Source organism: Epinephelus lanceolatus, chromosome 18, assembly GCF_041903045.1.
Source record: "Epinephelus lanceolatus isolate andai-2023 chromosome 18, ASM4190304v1, whole genome shotgun sequence".
Lineage (NCBI taxonomy): Eukaryota > Metazoa > Chordata > Actinopteri > Perciformes > Serranidae > Epinephelus > Epinephelus lanceolatus.
The window spans coordinates 26,290,585-26,309,729 of record NC_135751.1 but is presented as its reverse complement, the minus strand read 5'-3'; the positions used below and the strand labels follow the sequence as shown (position 1 = coordinate 26,309,729).

At 42.2% G+C, this 19,145-nt stretch overlaps 2 protein-coding genes across 2 annotated transcripts; both read right to left on the bottom strand.

The window, feature by feature from the left end:
- Window positions 1-2,116: 2,116 nt before the first annotated feature.
- LOC117268112 (meteorin-like protein) lies at window positions 2,117-11,705 on the bottom strand. Its single transcript, XM_033644303.2, has 4 exons — window positions 8,852-11,705; window positions 7,968-8,371; window positions 6,662-6,721; window positions 2,117-4,565 (listed from the first exon to the last, which is right to left on the bottom strand). Exons 1-4 carry the CDS (start codon window positions 8,935-8,937, stop codon window positions 4,228-4,230), a joined length of 888 nt encoding a protein of 295 aa, XP_033500194.1. The 5' UTR covers window positions 8,938-11,705; the 3' UTR covers window positions 2,117-4,227.
- Window positions 11,706-11,810: 105 nt separating this feature from the next.
- On the bottom strand, window positions 11,811-14,673 carry cbx8a (chromobox homolog 8a (Pc class homolog, Drosophila)). The gene is made up of 5 exons (XM_033644298.2): window positions 14,360-14,673; window positions 14,192-14,235; window positions 13,733-13,798; window positions 13,246-13,312; window positions 11,811-12,803 (listed from the first exon to the last, which is right to left on the bottom strand). Exons 1-5 carry the CDS (start codon window positions 14,426-14,428, stop codon window positions 11,976-11,978), a joined length of 1,074 nt encoding a protein of 357 aa, XP_033500189.1. The 5' UTR covers window positions 14,429-14,673; the 3' UTR covers window positions 11,811-11,975.
- Window positions 14,674-19,145: the final 4,472 nt, after the last annotated feature.

Genomic DNA, 19,145 nt, shown 5'->3' with positions numbered 1-19,145 from the left:
CTGAGCTTACAAGTTAAGTTAATATGATACTGCTCCCACCACACTACTATAGGTACAGTTAAAGTTAAACAGAGTTGTAGATGATTAGTAAACTGAGTAAATTTGTCTCTCCAGTTCAGAGAAATACTGGTTTTGTTATTGTTGTTCCTTGGCTCTGTGTTTTATGTAAGACTAAAAGGACAATAGGAAAATCTAGTTTTCGGCCAGGTGCATGACAGGTGCATGAGTGATGACAACTATTATGTAGAGCTCTGGAAAAACTCTCAAACTCATTACCTTTTGAATTGAAAAGAACATTTACAAAAAAGCTAAAATTCAATTACTTCAGATTTTCAACCACACATGCTGCCCACTCTTAAAAGGACACCAAATGGCAACCTTTTCAAAGCCAAGAGACATCTCTGCTTCAGCTTTGTGTTCCTGGTACTCTGTCCCTGGTCTCTATAGCCGCAGCACTGAATGCCTGTTCGGCACTGGAGGGTATCACGCTGTTCCCATATTGTACCCCTGGGCCTCCCCACAGCAGTGGCCCACATGGGAAAGCAGGCCAGGCGGTGGGATAAACCAATTACCCCCCAAGTCTGGGTGGACTCCTGCCGGTACACCACGCAGCAGCTCCGGGCCGAGCCCTCCTGGGCTCGTTCCCCATGAGAGCCTGCTGGAATTCCCAGAGATGAGAATTGTGTGGTCTCAAAAGCCTGCAGAGAGGCTATATTTTGCTTGGAAATTTGACATGGTGGCCCCCTGGGACAATACTGAGGGAGGAGACTTCAATCTGGGCTTCTGTAGGATGAATAAGTTTTTGGAAAGCTTGATTTTAAGGAAACTTTTATCAAAGTAAGATGTTTTTGCAACCTTTTGCCAAACATTGATATTTCTGGGTGCACACAGAAAATGTTTTTTCATATTACCAGTAATTTTTGATTAATATAAAACTTATAGTGCCAGGAGTAACTGAAACTGAGAAACAAGACATTCAAAGAGGAGCAAATATGAGACAAATAGGAAAGATAAAAAGAAAATATACAAGACAAAATGTAGATAGAGTGAGAGTAAAAAGCAGGGATCACGCCTCTCTAGCCCTGATGGTTTCTAGATGACAGCAGCCGTGACAATAGTCATTATGTTTGCCAGAGGCCTTGTCACTGCAGAGCCATTGTGCGGGCCCCATTCACCACACAGTCATTTACACTTTCATTGGCAGCTATTTAGTCCTCATAAAAAGTTCAACACACCAATTTGTGAGCCCCGCTCAGCCAAGGACAAGTGTGGAATAGGCAAAGAAAGCACTTGCTTTAAAAGTCAATTAATTGTCCCCGTCTTCTGGGAGGGGCCGAGGGGGAGGATCCCCAGGCTTTGGGGCCTCACATCTGTCCATCCGTCTTCTCGGGCTGTGATGTAGGGGCCACACAACTCAAAAGAAAAGTCCAATTCAGTCTGCTCAGAGCTTTTCGCCATCTAAGGAGATTTTTGTATTTCATTTAATGGTAGGGCTATCCTATTATCATAAGAATCTGATTACAGGGGAAAAGATGGGACACAGAAGGAAGAACGGCCAGAATAAGCTTGTAGGGTGCTTTATTTCTAAGCCCCATTCCCCTAAAAAAATGTGATTACGCAGCATATGATGGGAAATGAGGGTGTTAGTTCATTTAAGCTGAGTCTTAAAGGGCTGGAGCATTCACGTGAACTTGAGGGCCTCATGAAATTTAGATTTTTATGCAGTGTTCATGAGCTTTGTTCATTTCTAAACACTTCATCAGATACAGCTGTATGAACTGACCAGACCAGAATAAAAAAGAAATCTGCAAGTAACAATGTTGGAGTTCTTATTTTGTATTTCCATGTTGATGATAAAATAAATTCTACTGGCCACCATTTTGAAAACTGTTTATCAAATGTTCATTTTTGTTAACAGCCTGGGCTCGTGATTAATGTGGAAATGTTTGATTTGATGCAAACTTCTCGCAAGCCTGACAGACTTATAAAGATATCGAGTCTTAAATACTAAAATATTTCATGTAGTCTCTGATTTAAATTTGTAAAGTGTTTGCTCTGACACAATAAAACATGGGGAAAATATGTGGAACCAAAATAAATGTCAAAAAAAGTGATCACTAACACAGTGGAGGGTTTATTTTGCATTATAAAGACAATAATCCTTAAGTAAAAGGTAATATACAGAGCACAACACATAAATAGACAAAACAAAGAGGATTTGAAACTTAAAGGTGCAGTGTGTAATGACTGGCTATATACACCAAACTTAGTCCATAGTAGCAAGAAAACAGCCACATCAAATATATCGACACCATCCTGAATGTTTTTCAGTACAGTCTATGTTGTCATTAGTTGCACTGTCTGTGCATAGAGTGTCTCTCCAGTTTTCAGCAGTGTTTGCCTAAAAACAATAGATTTTAGGTTTCAGACCTCAAACCTTGTATTGTTTGAGACACTACATATTTTGGCTTTGATCAATGCCTGGATTGAGAAAACAATTTAAGATTATGGACTTGAACGAGCTACGAATGGTAGCTAGCTTAGCTTGGCTGCACACTGGCCTGAAGTGGCTGACCTAACCACACCAGCATCAGGGACTCCTGATGTCAGATTGTCTGAAGTGAGACATATTCTTGCTCTTGCCTGAATAGTGAGTACAGACCTTGGCCAAACGGGGCTGGTGAGCCTGCTGGCCAGCTGGGCCTGGCTTGGTTGGCTGGGCTGTTCTCGGCGCCCAGCTGTGTTGATGTTGGTAGCAACTGTGAAATCTCATCAGAAAAACAAACACTTGAACAAACATCAGCGTGATAAGAACTGCCCAAAATGACACAAACCATCTCTGGGAAAAATCTACTCTACAGTACATGTACTTTGATTCTTTAGTTTCACCCACATCCCATCCACTACCATGGAGGCAGCGGGATCTATGACTTATACTGCAGCCAGCCACCAGGGGGCGATTGAAATGTTTTGGCTTCACTTTTAGGGAGTTGTCATGTTGTCCATCTCTATATGGGTCTATGGGTCAACCACATACACATTGCACTGAACAAACAAAATGGGACCAAAGACGGCTTTTCCAATTACAAAGGAGGAAGTTAAGGATATAGAAAGATGGTTGAACTTTATGTTGGGAGAGATTGCAGGTATCTCAAAACAACAAAAACCTCTGCTGTGTTCCATTTACCTTGGAAGCTGGAGGTGGAAGCAGGGAATGACATCAAGATGTTATTAATATACCAGTTGTAGCAGAGTAAATGGATTACGCTGCCTTTTGCACATATGAACACCACAGCAACATGTCGACAATTATATTTGGACCGTAAAGTGTGAATGACTGTTTTAATGAGACACAACGAAGACTACTGATGATGTGCAAATAGCCATCTTGGATTTTGAGAACTTCCAATTGAACTTCCCATTTGGGAACTTAAACATTCCACCTTCCCAGTGCAAATTGAACGTATCATAATACTGGACTTGACTTTTCTGTCCTCCCATATCGGACTGAGAGCAGACAAGGACGCTACCCTGCCCCATTATCACCTCTCGAGATACAAGTGGTATTACAAGAGAGGACAGGCTATGGCTAGCTGGTTAGCATGCTAATTTCACTGATATCTCTGCAACACAATAAAAGATGTCTTTGATTTAACATCTAAACTGTTACTTCTTCTTCTTCTTAAAAATATTAGTTCAGTTTTTGAATGTTTTAAACTAAAATTCTGGCTAAGTCTTACACATTGCACCTTTAAGCACAGATGAATCTGAATAAAAGTAACTTCACTCATACGTTTAAGCCTATTCACTTGGACAAACTGGGCATAATGAATGGCTGCGCTTCAGCCTTCCCTCCCACCTTAGTTCAGGGGGCAATTGTCACACAGAGCCAGTAAAGTGAACAACGGTTGATGTGGGGAGAAGCACAAAGAGAAAGCAGCAACCCAACCCCTTCTCAGTCTCCCAGGACTGAAGGCAGTGATGGGAGGGAGACAAAGGCCGGCCCTCTCTGAGCCTCAGTGCAGGAGGCCCTGCTGTTTGCCCCTGCTTTGCTCCTCCAAATGTGTTTTCTACCAGCAGTTTAATAGCTTCGTCCCTGCTGGTGATGCTGGATGCCACCTTGCTGGCACATGACAACATTACAGGGTCTCCCACAGCGCCAGGGGTGAGGAGGCCTGTGGATAAAGACTGGCCGGGCTCAGTATAGTGCTAAAACAACACACTTCCTCAGTCTAAAGGAAAGTCACAGGAATTCCGACGCGCTGCCCAGGCAGTCTGGTAGACGGACAGGAAGTCTTTGTATCGTGGGGCACACCCTAACCAAGCTTCCCCAAAGTGTTCTGACCCTGTGAAGAGAAACTCTCCGTCCCCAGGCTTCACGTGGCACTGCAGGAGCGTATGGATGTGTCCACGCCAAGACGGGACTGACCGAGGTGACCCAGGGGCAGCCGCTTGTTGCTCAAACACTCCACTGCGCTGCCAGTACACCCTCACAGCTGCCACCTCCACCAACGACGTCTGGCGTTCAGAGTTGTGGGTGACATTTTTGATGTAGCCTCGGACCACTGAAAGAAAAAAGAGCAGAATTATACCCATACCCTTCATGCATTAAGGGAAGCAAATGAAAAATCAGTGAATAACCAGTGTGCTTTGGATGACGAAACTCCTTTAGCCAATCACACCTTCGCTGCTGAAGTATTCCTTATCTTTAAATGAACATGGCAGGTTTGTGAGACTGAGGCACAGAAATGAAGACCTATTACTTCTGCTCTAAAGTACAGGTCTCTCCCATTCTGCAGCTCCCTCGACATCTGTTTGACCTCCTCTGTGCTACCAGCAGAGCTGCTGCCTCCTGGGCATTCACCAGATGATAGGATCAGCTTTTAATATTCATCTCAGGGGTGGAGGAAAAATTCAGACCATGCATTCAAAATCTTTTTTACTAAAAGTAACAGTACAAACGCATTCTCAGCACGGAAGCCACATGTAAATAGGATATTATTGGATTATAGTGATGCAACATTAACATGTAAGCAAACTTTTATTTTTGTTGTTTGTCCAGGTGGAGTTAATTTTATCTACTACGCTGAATCACATTTTCTAAGATGGTCTTGCAGGAATACTTCACCCACAAACTGATCATTTGTATATTAATTACTGATCCCGTGCTACCTTAAATTCATGAAGAAAACGTTCGTTTTCTCGAATGCCTCCATTGTGATCACAGAATCCAAAAACAGAGAAAATTCTTGACGTATTGAAGTCATAGAAGTTCATGTTTAACAACAGCTATAGATATCAAAACATCCATTTACAAACTCTCACACAACTTCTGTAGTACAATCCAAGAATCATTTATCCAGTCGTACACTCAGTCCAAACACCTTATAATTTATGGGTGCAACATGTGACTTTGAGAGCACTAATATATCAGCAAACCACTATTTGCTATGTTAAGTTATCATGGAGTAAGCAGAGAATGAAGTCACGCTACCTCTGTGTCTGTTGTAGTCTGAGCTTCTCTGTGTTTTTTTCTGGCAAACCAGTCCGCCAATGCATGCATGTTGTGCATGTGTGTATCCCCTTCCCCTGTTCGTCACAACTGCTTTGTACTGTGCTCATATGGCAGTTACCGCTGATATCAGGACAGCGTTGGTGCGGAAACATAGCGCTCGCCCTCCATTTCCCTACTGGTTAACACTGTTAGCTCTGTCAGCACTGTTACTGTTGTTTAGCGCTGTTTATGGCACTGTTAGCCACCAGCCGCTGGCTTACCTGCCTCTATGTTAAGAGAATATGTTCATATGCTCTAAATTTTGCATACAGCATGAACATTATGCGTGCATTCCATTGTCAAATGTACATGCTTGCCTAGGTACGCTACTCATCCATGTGCGAGACTGTTTCAAATTGTTTTAAATAGTTACGTTTTAGCAAAAATATAGGTGTTTTGGTCAGTACTGAGCACACAACTGAATAAATGAGGCTTGGATTATACTGCACAAGTTGTGAAAGAGTTTGTAAAGAGATGTTTTGGTACAGTTTTGCTGTTGCTAACTTCAATTCACAAGGAATTCTCCCCAGTTTTGGATTTTTCATCCACTGTGGAGGCATTTTAAAAAAAGTTTTCTTCACAAATTCAACATTACACAAGGTAAGTAATTGAGATACAAATGATCATTCTTTTGGATGAAGTATTTCTTTGTAAAATCTACGGAGAAACTAGTGAGTGTAGCTGTCAAATAAATGTAGTAATATAAAAATTACAATATTTTACACAACTTAAATAAATGCAGAGGGGTAAAAATTTGCAAAAACATGTAACAGCTTAAATGTAACACAAGCACATGAATGCTTATACTGCGTAAAATACTCAAATGAATGTATCATATTAATTTCAAAAATTTAAATTTCTGCACAGTGATGCTCTTTTTGGTGCAACTATTGCATCACACTTGACTACATCCACCATTTACAAGTCAGGTATCTCGCAGTGTTTATCAGACCAAATCTCATTTATATTCTCTTTCATTTGTTTTTACACTTGGGCTACTTCTTTACATTGCTTTATAGCTTTAGTATATCTCAGTGTGAATACACTCTGTTAGTGTGTTTTTACCGCAGATCTTTGGTTTGTAGTGTAAGATTGTTATGTACCCACCAAAGTCACTGTTGCAGATGGCCATGAGGAGTTCTGTATCATTGCAGGGTTGGCATGAAGCTGTGAGGAGAGAAAATCAGTTCAGAAAATGACATTTTAAAAAAGTCCTGCATCCAATCTGTCAATCATAACCACCCTCTCCCAGTCCATGACCCAAAGCTCTATGACTGACACGGAGTGATAGATGGGTGTCATCTCTCCTCCCTACCACTCCACTGACCTAAAATCTGACACACATACCAACTCCATCCATCTCCCTCCTCACGTCAAAGAGTGAAGAAACCAGGGGCTCATTGAAGGAATGCTGCTCCTGTGTTTAAGTGCTCTGCCCACCACACCGCCTCCAGATCAAAAACCCTCACTAGTCTTGACCCCGCGTTTGACTTCTATTGTGTCCACCTAATTGAATGACCCCGTGCCAATGCAGGAGACCGCAGGAGTCAAACACTTCTGCCAGACTGGCAGTGCAGAGAAGATAAACCAGCAGCTGTCTATTATGGACACAGAATGACATCACCACATTGAGAACAGCCCGCACACATGGATAAATGCTAATAAACAGACATGCACAATAAAAAGGCATTTGTGGAATCTGCAAAGTATTTGCAGTCTCAATTCAGGCCCCTTGGCCCGGTGCCCTTCAGCCGCCCAGTGGTCTGCTCCATCCTCGCTGCTTTGTCCTCACGATGGAAACCAGACAGCCAGACAAAACACACGACTGACCAGCAGCTGCATGCTCCAGTCAGCATGATTGGGGTCTGTAATTAAATAAGCGCTATTTTTTTCTGGCAATTAGGACTGGTAAGTCCCTCATACTCCATGACTGTTGGTGCAATACATGGGTTTTAAACTGTGCTTGAATTTTTTAGTGCCACTTTCTAATAAGGCACCCTTTATAATGAGTTTGTAATAGGTTGTTAGCTTGTCTTAATACTTTATCAAACAGTTATTAACCATTAATAACACTTTGGGTTGCCAGGTTGTAAAAAAAAAATCCCTTTTGTTAATATTTATCTTTTCAGTTTGGTGATAAGGCAGGTACAGGTGTTAGTGACCCATTAATAAATGCTTAATCAGTATGGATTATTTTGATTTATGATCTTCTGCAGGCCTTCTCCAGAAAGTACCAACCTGGCAACCCAAAGGATGGTCTTATTAATGGCTCATAACTGCTCTATAAAGCTTTAGTTAATGATTTATAAACCATTAATAGTACAGTTTGTTACATATAAAAGGGTCAAAATGTATAAATGAATCTATTTTGGACTGATCTTCATGAATCAAGAGTGACAGAGTAGCTACTCACTCTGAAGCCCGCTGTGGCCCATGGGTGCAGCACTCCGGTTCCCCAGCAGCTCGTATCTGAAGCCCATCGTGCGTCTGCTCCAGGCTCCATCACTCTGCGGGCTGGCCTGGAGGTAGATAGCGGGCCTGTGCGGACCGTCTGCCCGGAAACAGAACACCTGCTGCTCGGGCCTCGCGCCCTCCGTCACCAGCAGCTCCAGCTCCCCGGCCCGTTCAATGAACACGCTGGCTCCGCGGAAGGAGGGAGAGGGTTTGATGCAGACGGTGGTGCGCCGGGCGGAGGACAGGTTGGGCTCCAGGACCACCCGGAGAGCCTGGCCTGGGTATATCCACCTCACCGAGCCTTCTGTGCAGCGCAGCCGCACCTGGAGGACAACGCGGGAGTCCACAGCAGCTGCAAAACCGCTGGATCCACGGCGGGAAAACGGGGAATTAAAAAGTGAATAATGTGCAATTAAAATTACTGCTATATGGCATGAATCACATTGTTACTAATAGCTTTATTAATCAGTTATAAGACAGTAATTTTAGGTTTCTAGGCTATAGTTTATCCTTTCTATTTGGCAATAATGCAGTTATAAAATCATTGATAAATGCTCATTCGTTTCTTGACATATAATAAGCATTAAATCTGCGGTTAACAAGCCATTTTAAAAGTAAGTAGGTTTTAACATTTTGTGTGTTTGTGTGTACAGATCGCCTGCAGCTCATCTCTGGAAATAAGTGGTCAAACGAATCACCACTAACCCAAAAGTTGTTCTTATCAATGTCTTTTAACGGATCTATTAAGCATTGGAAGCACTGCTCTTTAAATTGGCAAGTGTTTTCCTAACATTTCTTTCTTTGAAACACAATAATCTTGCAGAAATTAGAGAAGTTCCTCACCTTCCAGTCCAGTTGCATAGATCAGCCGCACAGTGCCGCAACTGAAGACCCAGGATGCACATCAAAATGATCACATTTGGCAACATCTCACTCACATAAAGATAAAAATCCAGACAGAAGTGGACGGAAGTGCATGGCTGGAAAGTTTGTGCGCTATCGAGAGAACATGAGCTCTGCTGCACCGCGACTCTGACTCCTCAGCTTCACTAGATGCTCTCTCTGTCCCTCCCTCTCTCTCTGTCTCATTAGGACTGATCCAGTTGTTGGGGGACTGCTGGACTCTCCAGGTCTTTGTCTTTGCTCTCTAAAGAGGCAATCAGTTTGAAAGCCCTCAGCCATCTGTTAACAGCAGTGCGTCTTTCTGCACAATAATTCATCCACTTCAGAGAAGTTTCCCGCTGTTAATTATTTCACTTTTACACAAGTGCTCAGTAAGTTATACTTCTTATTAGCTATAATAAGAAGAATAGCTTACATTATACAGGAAAACAGCAAAACTGAAATACAGCAGTTGAGTAAAAATGATAAAACTGTGAGTCCACCCATCCGCCTGAATTCACCAAATCACGAGTCAAACTTTGTTCCTCTGCTGCGCTATAAGAGCAGTTAATCCAATCTGTATGCATGTCAAAAGTAGGCCAGCTGAAAAAAGAAATAAATAAATAAAGAGGGGGGGATATAGAAATGCCTGTGTTTCTGTGCTCGAGCTGCATCTAGTGGCGGGATGATGCACCGCACAATGCGCTCACACATCTGGAGGACAAAGTCCTGCTGCAGGCTTCCAGCAGGAGGAGGCTGTAACTCAACAGCCGCTAATATTGTTGATGAAAACAAACATTACCAGCTTTCACCAATGATTAATCCACTCGGGGTGAGTGGTTTCGCTTCATTTTTAACCTGTCCTGCAGGTTCTTTGTGCGAACATAACTTGGCACCGTTTCAAGGTCTTGCTGGTGGCGACATCTTGTGGAAGGTGAGGTCTGTGGAGCGGAACCATGCAGGCCGCTCTCAGAGCTTATGGTTCTCGAGGTATAGCTCGCATATAGGCCCTCGGACAGCAGCATCAGATCAAAGGGTTGAGCTTCTTGATGGGTACGTCGTTGAGTAAATTACACTCACATGGAGAATTTGGCCAGATGTTGTCACAGCTGCAGGAAAAGCCTTCGCATGCTCAGATACTTTAAGAAGTTTGGAAGAATCTGTCACCACAACTTTGAAAAATCTACACGCCTAGTGGCCTAAAACATTTAAGGATGAATGCAGAATATGATTAAGTATTAAGATACATTTTAAACATGACGAAGTTGGCAATGCTGCAGTGCATTTTTAGGATATTTGCGTCAAAATGTATTTCAACAAAACTGCGCTTCTCCTCCACTTTTCATTAAACCACAACACCAAATCCAGATATTCGCCCACACGCATATTTAGACATTGCAAATAACCACTGGTGAGGCAGAAACCAGAAGCAGTGTCCACACAGGAGTACCGAATGGTCACATCGGGTCATGTGTCCCACAGAGACAAAGCAAAGTCAAATGAATGGAGGCTTTGTGTCGGAGAGAAATGGCCTCTTATTGGCGCAGTGCAGCCTGGGTCCTGCGTGTACTGTACAGGCCTGATGGAGCAAGGTGATGCAAATTGTGTCCTGGTAGAAAACATGGACATTGATGGGGAAAATCACGGCCTCTGCATGATATTTTAGAATGACACAGCATTAAAAAAGGGGGAAATAAAACCATTAACCTCCGTTTACTGAGCCTGACACGGGGTCACCGTTTGGGAAACACTTTCTGCAGTCTGCGCACTTATGTTCTTAAGTTATCCTGTTTAAAAGATTTATATTGTTTAAATTAAAACTGTCAGCTCACTTTTATAGACTCGCTGTAGGCTTTAAGGCCTACCTCGTCCTCTGAGGTCTGTAATCTTACCAATGAACATCAGTGCCGGTGCTGATGATGGAACAAGAAGAATATACGCGCAAGTTTTAATCAGTAATCAGGTTCATCGAAGCACCACAGCTTTAATGCATGTTTTCATTCTCATGAGATATGCTTCATAACCTTTTCACTGCTGCTTACAAAAAAAGAAAGACAATCAAATAAATGTTAAAATAATTAACTGCAGTATTTCTCCAACTTGAGATCAGGCCCTCATTGCTTGAAGTGAACCGTCGGGGTCACAGGACCAAAGTTGCTGGAGTTTTAATGTCACAATTAAGCTCCTGGTACAAAATTCCACCAGAAGAAAAGCCTTTTCAAAATAAATCCAACATGAGCACATTTTATCTCTTGCATGTATTCAGCCCTGTTCCCAAAATTATTGTTGCAATAATTCATACACACAAAAACAGCAGGAATGATCAATTTCAGAGCCTGACCCCAGCAAAGAAACACTGCAAATCTTTTACAAGATCACTATTTTCTGCCATGTGAGCGGTTTTATATTAGAAATATAAAGGTGTCAACACTTTGTGAAACACGTGGCTAATTTATTTGGGTCGTCTAAATATGCTTGAGTTTAATTTTCCTGCAAAGCGATATTGCTAATTTAAAATGGGGCTGATTATTTCGATTATTTGACGTGATAATACTGCCAGCAAACATCCTTAATAATTAGTTGAAGAGTCAAAAATACTATACATAAAGCTTATTAGACAGAAGTGGCCTCTTTTTAAAAAGTGACACACATGAATGGAAATAATCTTCAAAACCCAGACTTAGTTTGGGTGGTTAAATGCACATAAATATGAGTTTGTAACTTTATAATGTTGTTTAATTAGGAGGAAGATGTCACAATGGATATCTGGGTGCGTTTTAGTGAAGTGGATATTGTGGGATTATTCCACAAAGGTCATGACAAGCTTGTTTATGATGACATGCTTTAACAGTTTGCAGTTAAAATAACACAACAAGATGTTAGCTGAGTGCAAAAAAAAAAAAAAAAAAAACTCACAATGTCAATTTCATTTTTTATTTTCTCAGCAGCGTATTAAATATCTGTATGTACACGTTTGAAAGTTACATAGAAAAAATATAGTATTACAGTAGGCGTGTTAGTTTGTAGCTTGTTAAAGAATTATTTACGCATATATATATATATTTGCCTCCTCTGACCCACATACTCATCTTTTCTCTCTGAAAAAGCCTTTCTCCGTGCTGCTCTCTCTGATGGTGACTGTCAAGAAGTTCATGGTGACATCTGTAACGGTCACAGTGTCCAGATTGGTGAAACTGGGGGTCCAGGTCGAGGTTGGTCGCGTGGACTGCTCATGGATGGACTGTGTGGAGATGTCAGCAGGTTGCTCCCGGGCCGGACAGCACTCCTTCATGCGATGCCTCTGATGCTCGGCAGAGCTGCTAGGCCGAGGAATAGCCATCCTGCTCAAACATTTAGTCCTGTGTCCCCCGTGATCGCTTTTACGCACATCTGGGTTGAACGCGCAGCTGTAAGACAACCCCGCGTGTCTCTGCTCGCTGCTGTGTTTGGGTGTAATCGTGGTCTCCTCCTGAAACCTCCTGGTCAGCTGGATGAGGCTGTGATCTGACGTCTCCCCATGATGAAGCAAGCGTCGGGACATGCTGGACAAACCATGTGACACCGGCTCCGCCAGTGATCTGCTCCGTTTGGTGTCCGGCTCTTCGTCATCTTTATCATAATGCAAATGCAGCTTCGGTTTGCGCCCTCTCTTTTTGGGGAACCGGGCGGCTTCATGGACTGTAAGAGCAGCTGATGGAGTCGGTCTGGGCCTCCTCTCTGGCTCCGGTGGTCGGACGTGGACGCTCTCCCCTCTGTTGACCGCGCTCGGGGGGAAGATGGTGGGAACCACGGTGCGTAAACCCTCCCGGGCCCTCGGTGTTATGATAGGCTCCGGGATGGGATAGGAAACCTGGATCCCTCTGGGAGCCTCTCTTCTAAATTCATACGTCTTTTCTTTGGCTTTGGCTTTGGCCTGAGGACAGAGCAAATAACGTTTACGAGAAGAAATGAATATCTGAAGTCTCCTGAGGAAATTTAAAGGTTTAAGAGAAGCAGCTGCAGATCTGTTTGGTTACACTGGGCGTTCGAGGCCTCGTCCAGAAGCTGCTTGGCTTCTTTTAAAGAATGCATGCCAATACATAAAACTATAACACTTCATATAATATATTAAGGATGCGTAAAATGTGTAGACATTGTACCCAACTTAACTTCATGAAAACCATTTGGGTGAATGACAGATTTTCTGTTGGGCTGCAGCTGTCATTCCACTAGTTTGTGAGTCACGCTCCAACAGTTTCAAAATTAACACGGCTGTAGTTTTCATATCGAGGAAATTACTCATCAGCTGTATCGCCTCGGAAAGGCGGCGAGATCAAATGAAACACGGAGAAATGCGCATCAAATGATTCACCAACCTTTAAGAGAAATGTCTCGGGTTTGGGTCCCCTCTTCTTCGGACCGAACAGCTCCCTTTCGCGCTCCCTGACGAATGAAAATCATTAAACGATTCATCACAACACATTAACGAATATATTTTTATTTGGGCTCTAATTAAATCGGAAAATCTAATTTGCCAAGCAAATGACAAACTCTGCAGATGGAGTGAGTTTTACTTGTTTCAATGCACTTTTTTGATTGGAAGTAAGTTAAATTAGAATGAAAAACGCGTCAGAATAAAGCAGATAAGCTGTTTGGGATGAGAAAATGGCTTCACACATTGCAACTATCTAAAGTGGAAGCTGGATGAGCTCGCTCCACTGACACTTATTATAACTTTCTTTCTGAAAATATACGATTAAAGGGTTCAAATGTGGGCTTAGTGTGTTATTTAAATGGACATGTTTGTGGCACAGAATGCGCGGCGGAGCAGAGAGGCCTACTGCTGCGCTGTCAAACCCTCACCTCTCCTCGAAGGCAGCGAAGAGCCGTGCGTCCAGAATGTTTTCCTCCGGCTCCCAGGTGCTGTACCTGCGTCCAAACAACGAAGAGGAGAGGTGTTTGTTACCACACGTTGGGCGGATCACATGTCAACGCGCACACACGCGGTTGAATACTTTTTTTTAATCAAAGCGATCTCGCTGCGTGAGCTGCAATTACAGACTACGTAGCGGACAGTGACGCATGGTGAACCCAGCCATTTGCTAAAGCTAGTTTAATAGATCCTGGCGGGCTGAAGCTCGGGCATTTACAACACCATGACAGGAGCCACCACACGTACAGACTGCACTACGGCACAAACACAACAGATGATATGATTAAAAAAACATCCACAAGCTGAATAAACGATAATGTGAGGTGGTGCAGTTGTGCGAGCGGCCAGGATGGAGCGCTGTCCTTCACAGCCTCGGCTACAATACTCACTTCTGAGACCAGCCCTTCCATTTCACGAGATATTCCCAGCGACCCTGCAAAACAGATCCGTAATACATTCAGGTTATCATTGGGTTGCCTGTAGGCGCAGCACAAACAAATGGTTGCGTAATAGGTGTGGAGACACAGCCTGTGGGCCACAGAAAAAGCAGCGAATACCCGTCTGATTCGCCGTTTAATGATGGACTCGGCTGCGAAGACGCTCTCACCAACAGCCGAGAGCTCCATGATTCACCATGCACCTCGTTTATTTCTGTCTCTTTTATTATTTTTGGCTTCCCCGTGTCCTCTTCGGGTTGTTTAATTCCGCACATCCCATAATACGCAATCTGGGGAGGACGTCATCACGTCTTTTTCTGTTGCCAGGCACCGCAGTCGGTAGGACGGATCGCGGTGGAGCACATTGGCTCAGTTGTTGCTACGTGCTCCGGGTTTCTGAGTGAAGGGGAGGAGCCCCGCTGCTCTGGCTGCTGTACAGGAATGTCTGGCACAGTGGGACAAGCAGAGTCAGAGGCTCCCGGAGCGGATCCACGGACCCCCTGAGGTCCCTGAGGGGGTCCTAAAAATCCAAACAAAAAGGAGAAAAATAATAATTTCACTTGCATGTAAAAACATTTAAAGAAATAAATTAAAAAATAAATAAATAAGTGAGAGAGGATAATGGGTGGTTCAATAAAAGATGCCATCCTCACGCACAACACATTCACACAAAACACCTGCAAATATTATATGTAAAATCATTAATAATTAAAAAGAATAATAAATTAAAATCCTCAAAAATTAAAATCCCTGCATACATTTTTTTTTTACCAGTTTACCAAATGGGTACATTAATGTTTCAATATCTGCCCCACTCCAGGTAAAAACTTTCACCCTTAGACACACTTTGGTTATCATTAGTTTACAGGTGCGTGACTGATTATTTCAAATAATTTGTTCAATAAAAAATGCGACAACACATTTTCTTTATCAATTCCAGCTTTTCAGGTGCTGAATATTAAGAGAAAATATTACACGAGCAACAATATAAAGCAATACCGTGCGTAATTTGACTTTTGCGCATTGAGATTTACGCACTGTCGGTGAGGCAGCACAACTATAGCGCACAAAGATTTATTGGATGCAGAATGGAGAGCGATTAAAAAACAAAAAATCATTTAATTCGGTCGGTTTTTAATGATCATGCAGAGGCTACATATTTTGTTCAATCTATTGCCCGTCAGCACCAAATGGAAGTCGGGTTATTTAGCTATTTATGATATAATTTTTATAAGAGGAACCAGGCTACATGAAAACCACACAATGGTCAAAACGACCGCTTTCATGTCGATTTCTTCCCCTACAAACAAGCAGAATATCCACAGCCTTTATATCTACATCAGCTTTTATTCTGAGCTAATAAATTACATTATTTAAGTCTTGGGTGACTTTTGAATTTCGGAAAGTATTGAGCCAAGGTGTTACTTTATTTAGTAAAGTAGACCCCACCCAGCAGGGCAGGGTGTGATTTACCTGCAAAGTTAAAGTTTGGCTAAATTTAAATTATGTTATTAACCCGGATGAACTGTCTTTGGTTTGCGTAAAACAAAAACTATATTTCTGTAATCAGTGGAGGAATGTGTTGTGCATCTTTAGACAATAAAAATGCCTCAATTAATTAAATTTAATATTCTTTTTTTCCCCTTGCATAAATATGACCATGATGGCCTGTTGGGTCCAAGAATTTGTTTTTTGGTTACTCCTCCATGACGACAGTGTTAATTTTATTATTAGAGTTTGGAAACATAATATAATAATTATTATTATTATGTATTTTGATTTATGTTTGTGGGTGTCACAAATAAAACGAAGCACTTATAATTTAATTAAAAATAAAATGTTTTTCTGCAGTCAGTAGAAATTTATTACTATTATAATTATAATAATTATTACTACATTTTTTGCCTTTTTTGTAATATACTGAACAAATATCATGGTGGTAATAAAAAACATTTACTCGGAATATTACTCACATAATTGAGTGACAAACATGGACAAAAAAATGACTGAATACATAACTGTGACTTAATTTTGTGTAGGCCTCAGGTGTCATTTTCTACATCCATCAGCCCTTCATTTTAAATGATAATGAAAATTAAAAAAATAATAAATGTGGAACCAAAGCTTGGATACATTTTCTCAAGAGAAACATGAGCTTATCTTAATCTCGCCAAAGCCTCCAGGCCATACACATCCGCCTTTTAACTGAACTTAACGGAAGGTCAAATAGAAAACACGTTGAAAAATAATTTAATTAATTAAAAATGCTGTAAACACAATAAAGCATGGGCGCAAGACTTGATCATTTTCAGATTTTCTACTTCGATTTTCTTCCTCTTTTTTCCCCTTAGTGTGATTAAAATGGATGCCAACATATATGTGCAGTCTGTGCAGGCCTGTGACTGCTGATTTATTTAATGAATAAAGCAGATATAAAGTCCCCGCATCAGTTATCTTGTCTGCCACCAAAGCTTTTTGTTGATGCTGCCACTGACTGTGTGTGGGCCACACATTTCCGCTGACTGACAACACATTATTTGGCCACTGTGGCGGTTTTTAAAGTGGTTGCAGCTTTAAGGTGACAGTAAAACAGAAATCCTCACAGTTATTTCACACGCATTCACCACTGATTATTAGTATTAATGGGAAATATTGCATACAAATGTGCTTGTCTCCATTTTTGTCTTGATCTGCGCGCTTCATTGTGCTTTATAAACCATAAAATCCCGATTTAATATCTACAGTAAATGACATCCATGAAAGTAAAAAGGCTGTCTCTTAATTAATTCTAATTATTTGTGATGTGATTGGATGTGGGATCGTGTCCTGCAGATGTGTGAAATGAAATGGCAACATAAGCAGGGAGGCGGTGTGTCCGTCTCCACCGTCGATCACGTTAAAGACACTGGATGATATATTTGCTGCTATCTGTTTAAATTCTCCCCGCTGTGGAGCAGACAAAGGCGGGCGCGCCGCGGACAAAAGATGCGTTGTGGCTGCCGTCGAAATATGAACCACCATTTTGATAGTCATAGCCTGTAGACCGACATTTCCTGTCGGTGCTATAATGGCTATAGCCTGCACGGTTTGTGTTCAGAGAGAAAGGCGGCTTGGTGCGTGCAGAGACGCAGGCAGCCTCGCGCACACTGCTGCGCTGCTGCGGTTCTCCATATTTGGCTGTGAGTCGATGAAAAGTGAGTCTGCGGGAGCCGCAATGGCGACAGCCGTACATGAATAAACAGTGCTGGCTCTGTGAGAACATTATTGGCTCTCTGGTTTCTGGGCAACTGCTGCACACAGCTCGCTGTTCACTGTCCTACTTTACCGGGCGACATTTTCGACTGAAGGTGGCTCTCACATTAAGAAGAAAAAAAAAAACCACAAGCAAGAAACTGTGAAGCGGTGTGGCTCAAACCTGCAGCTTTGCCACATTTCAGCGCATGCTTTGAATTAGAAAGCATCCTTTACAGCAGCCTGATACACCACAGAGTCATGCAGCTCTCATTTCCCACACTATTTTAGATTTTTAGGTTGCATCTATTTGTGTTTAACAGCTCTGTCTGGATGAAAATGAAACACCAACTGATGCTTTTGTTCCACCTCGTATGTATTCTAAAAGAAAACACAGATAATCCCCTAATTAATGCAAGCCCCTTTCATTCTTTTATTCTCAAATATTACCTCTTTATTTAGACCTATTAAATTTTCTGAGCAACAGGCCTCCACCGGGTCACACACTGGGCTTTAAATTATCCAAACGATCCTGCTGCTGACATGATCCTGTGAGGCTGCCGCACTGTGCGGGGATGAAACCGACACTGAGCAGGCTGCTGCTGCTGCTGGGTACGATGATAAAGGGGGAATGTGAAACATCACACTTGGTCTATAAATATGTTGCCCCCTGCTCAACGATGTTTCAGTTTCCTACGGATGCATGACTGACTCACACAGTTGGTTCAAAGCCATAAAAGGCCTATATAGATACCCTTCACACACATACACACACAGAGAGACCTGTGAGCTGTCTGTGTGTGTGTGTGTGTGTGTGTGTGTGTGTGTGTGTGCGTTCGTGGGTTTTGAAATCCCGCTCATATCATTTGATTTCTGTTGAGAAAACGCGCGTCTTTCACGTCTTTGGTTGCCAGTTTTAGACAGTCCCCTCTGGGCCTGTTTGGACTAATCGATTGATCGTCATATTTTTGTCCTTTTTAGACTTCAGGAGCTCACACAGCCCAAATAACACCCGAAATACATTCTTAATTTATTAATTAATGGATTCATTCCCATGATAAAGAGGCCAAAGTCGGCGATATTTGAATTCTTAGTTAATTAACTCTTAATTTCCCACCTTGGCTGGTTATCTTAATTTCCAACACGAGATCTCAGAGAGGGAGAGGGAATTAAAAGTCTGTCTTTATGAGTGACATGAGGTTAGGACAAATATAAAGTTGAGGTAATTATTGTGAAAACTCTATGAGATCCACGTAGCTGACAGATCTGTAAAGCTGCCGGGTGGTGTTGCCTTCAGTGCTGGCCTTCAATATATGAAAATATTTTCTTACTTTGGCTCAACATGTATTTTACGCACATGTAACCCAGAAAACCACAGAGGCAATCTCTGCGAGAAATGACACTTAACTGGCAACAAAATGAAGATAACAGGGAAGAGTTCGGGGGGGTTTATTCATTTTTAAAAATAGGTGGAAATGCTGGAAACTATGGCAACATTCGTTTCACTACAATCCATCTGAGTGGACATAGAAAGAGCTCCAGGTTCTGTCTTGTTTTTCCTTTTAGAGGTTTCTGTTTGTGTCACATTCTTTGATAGGCAACTCCCATGAATAAAGCACACACACACACACACACACACACACACACACACATTCCTCCAAGAGTTAACCTTTTT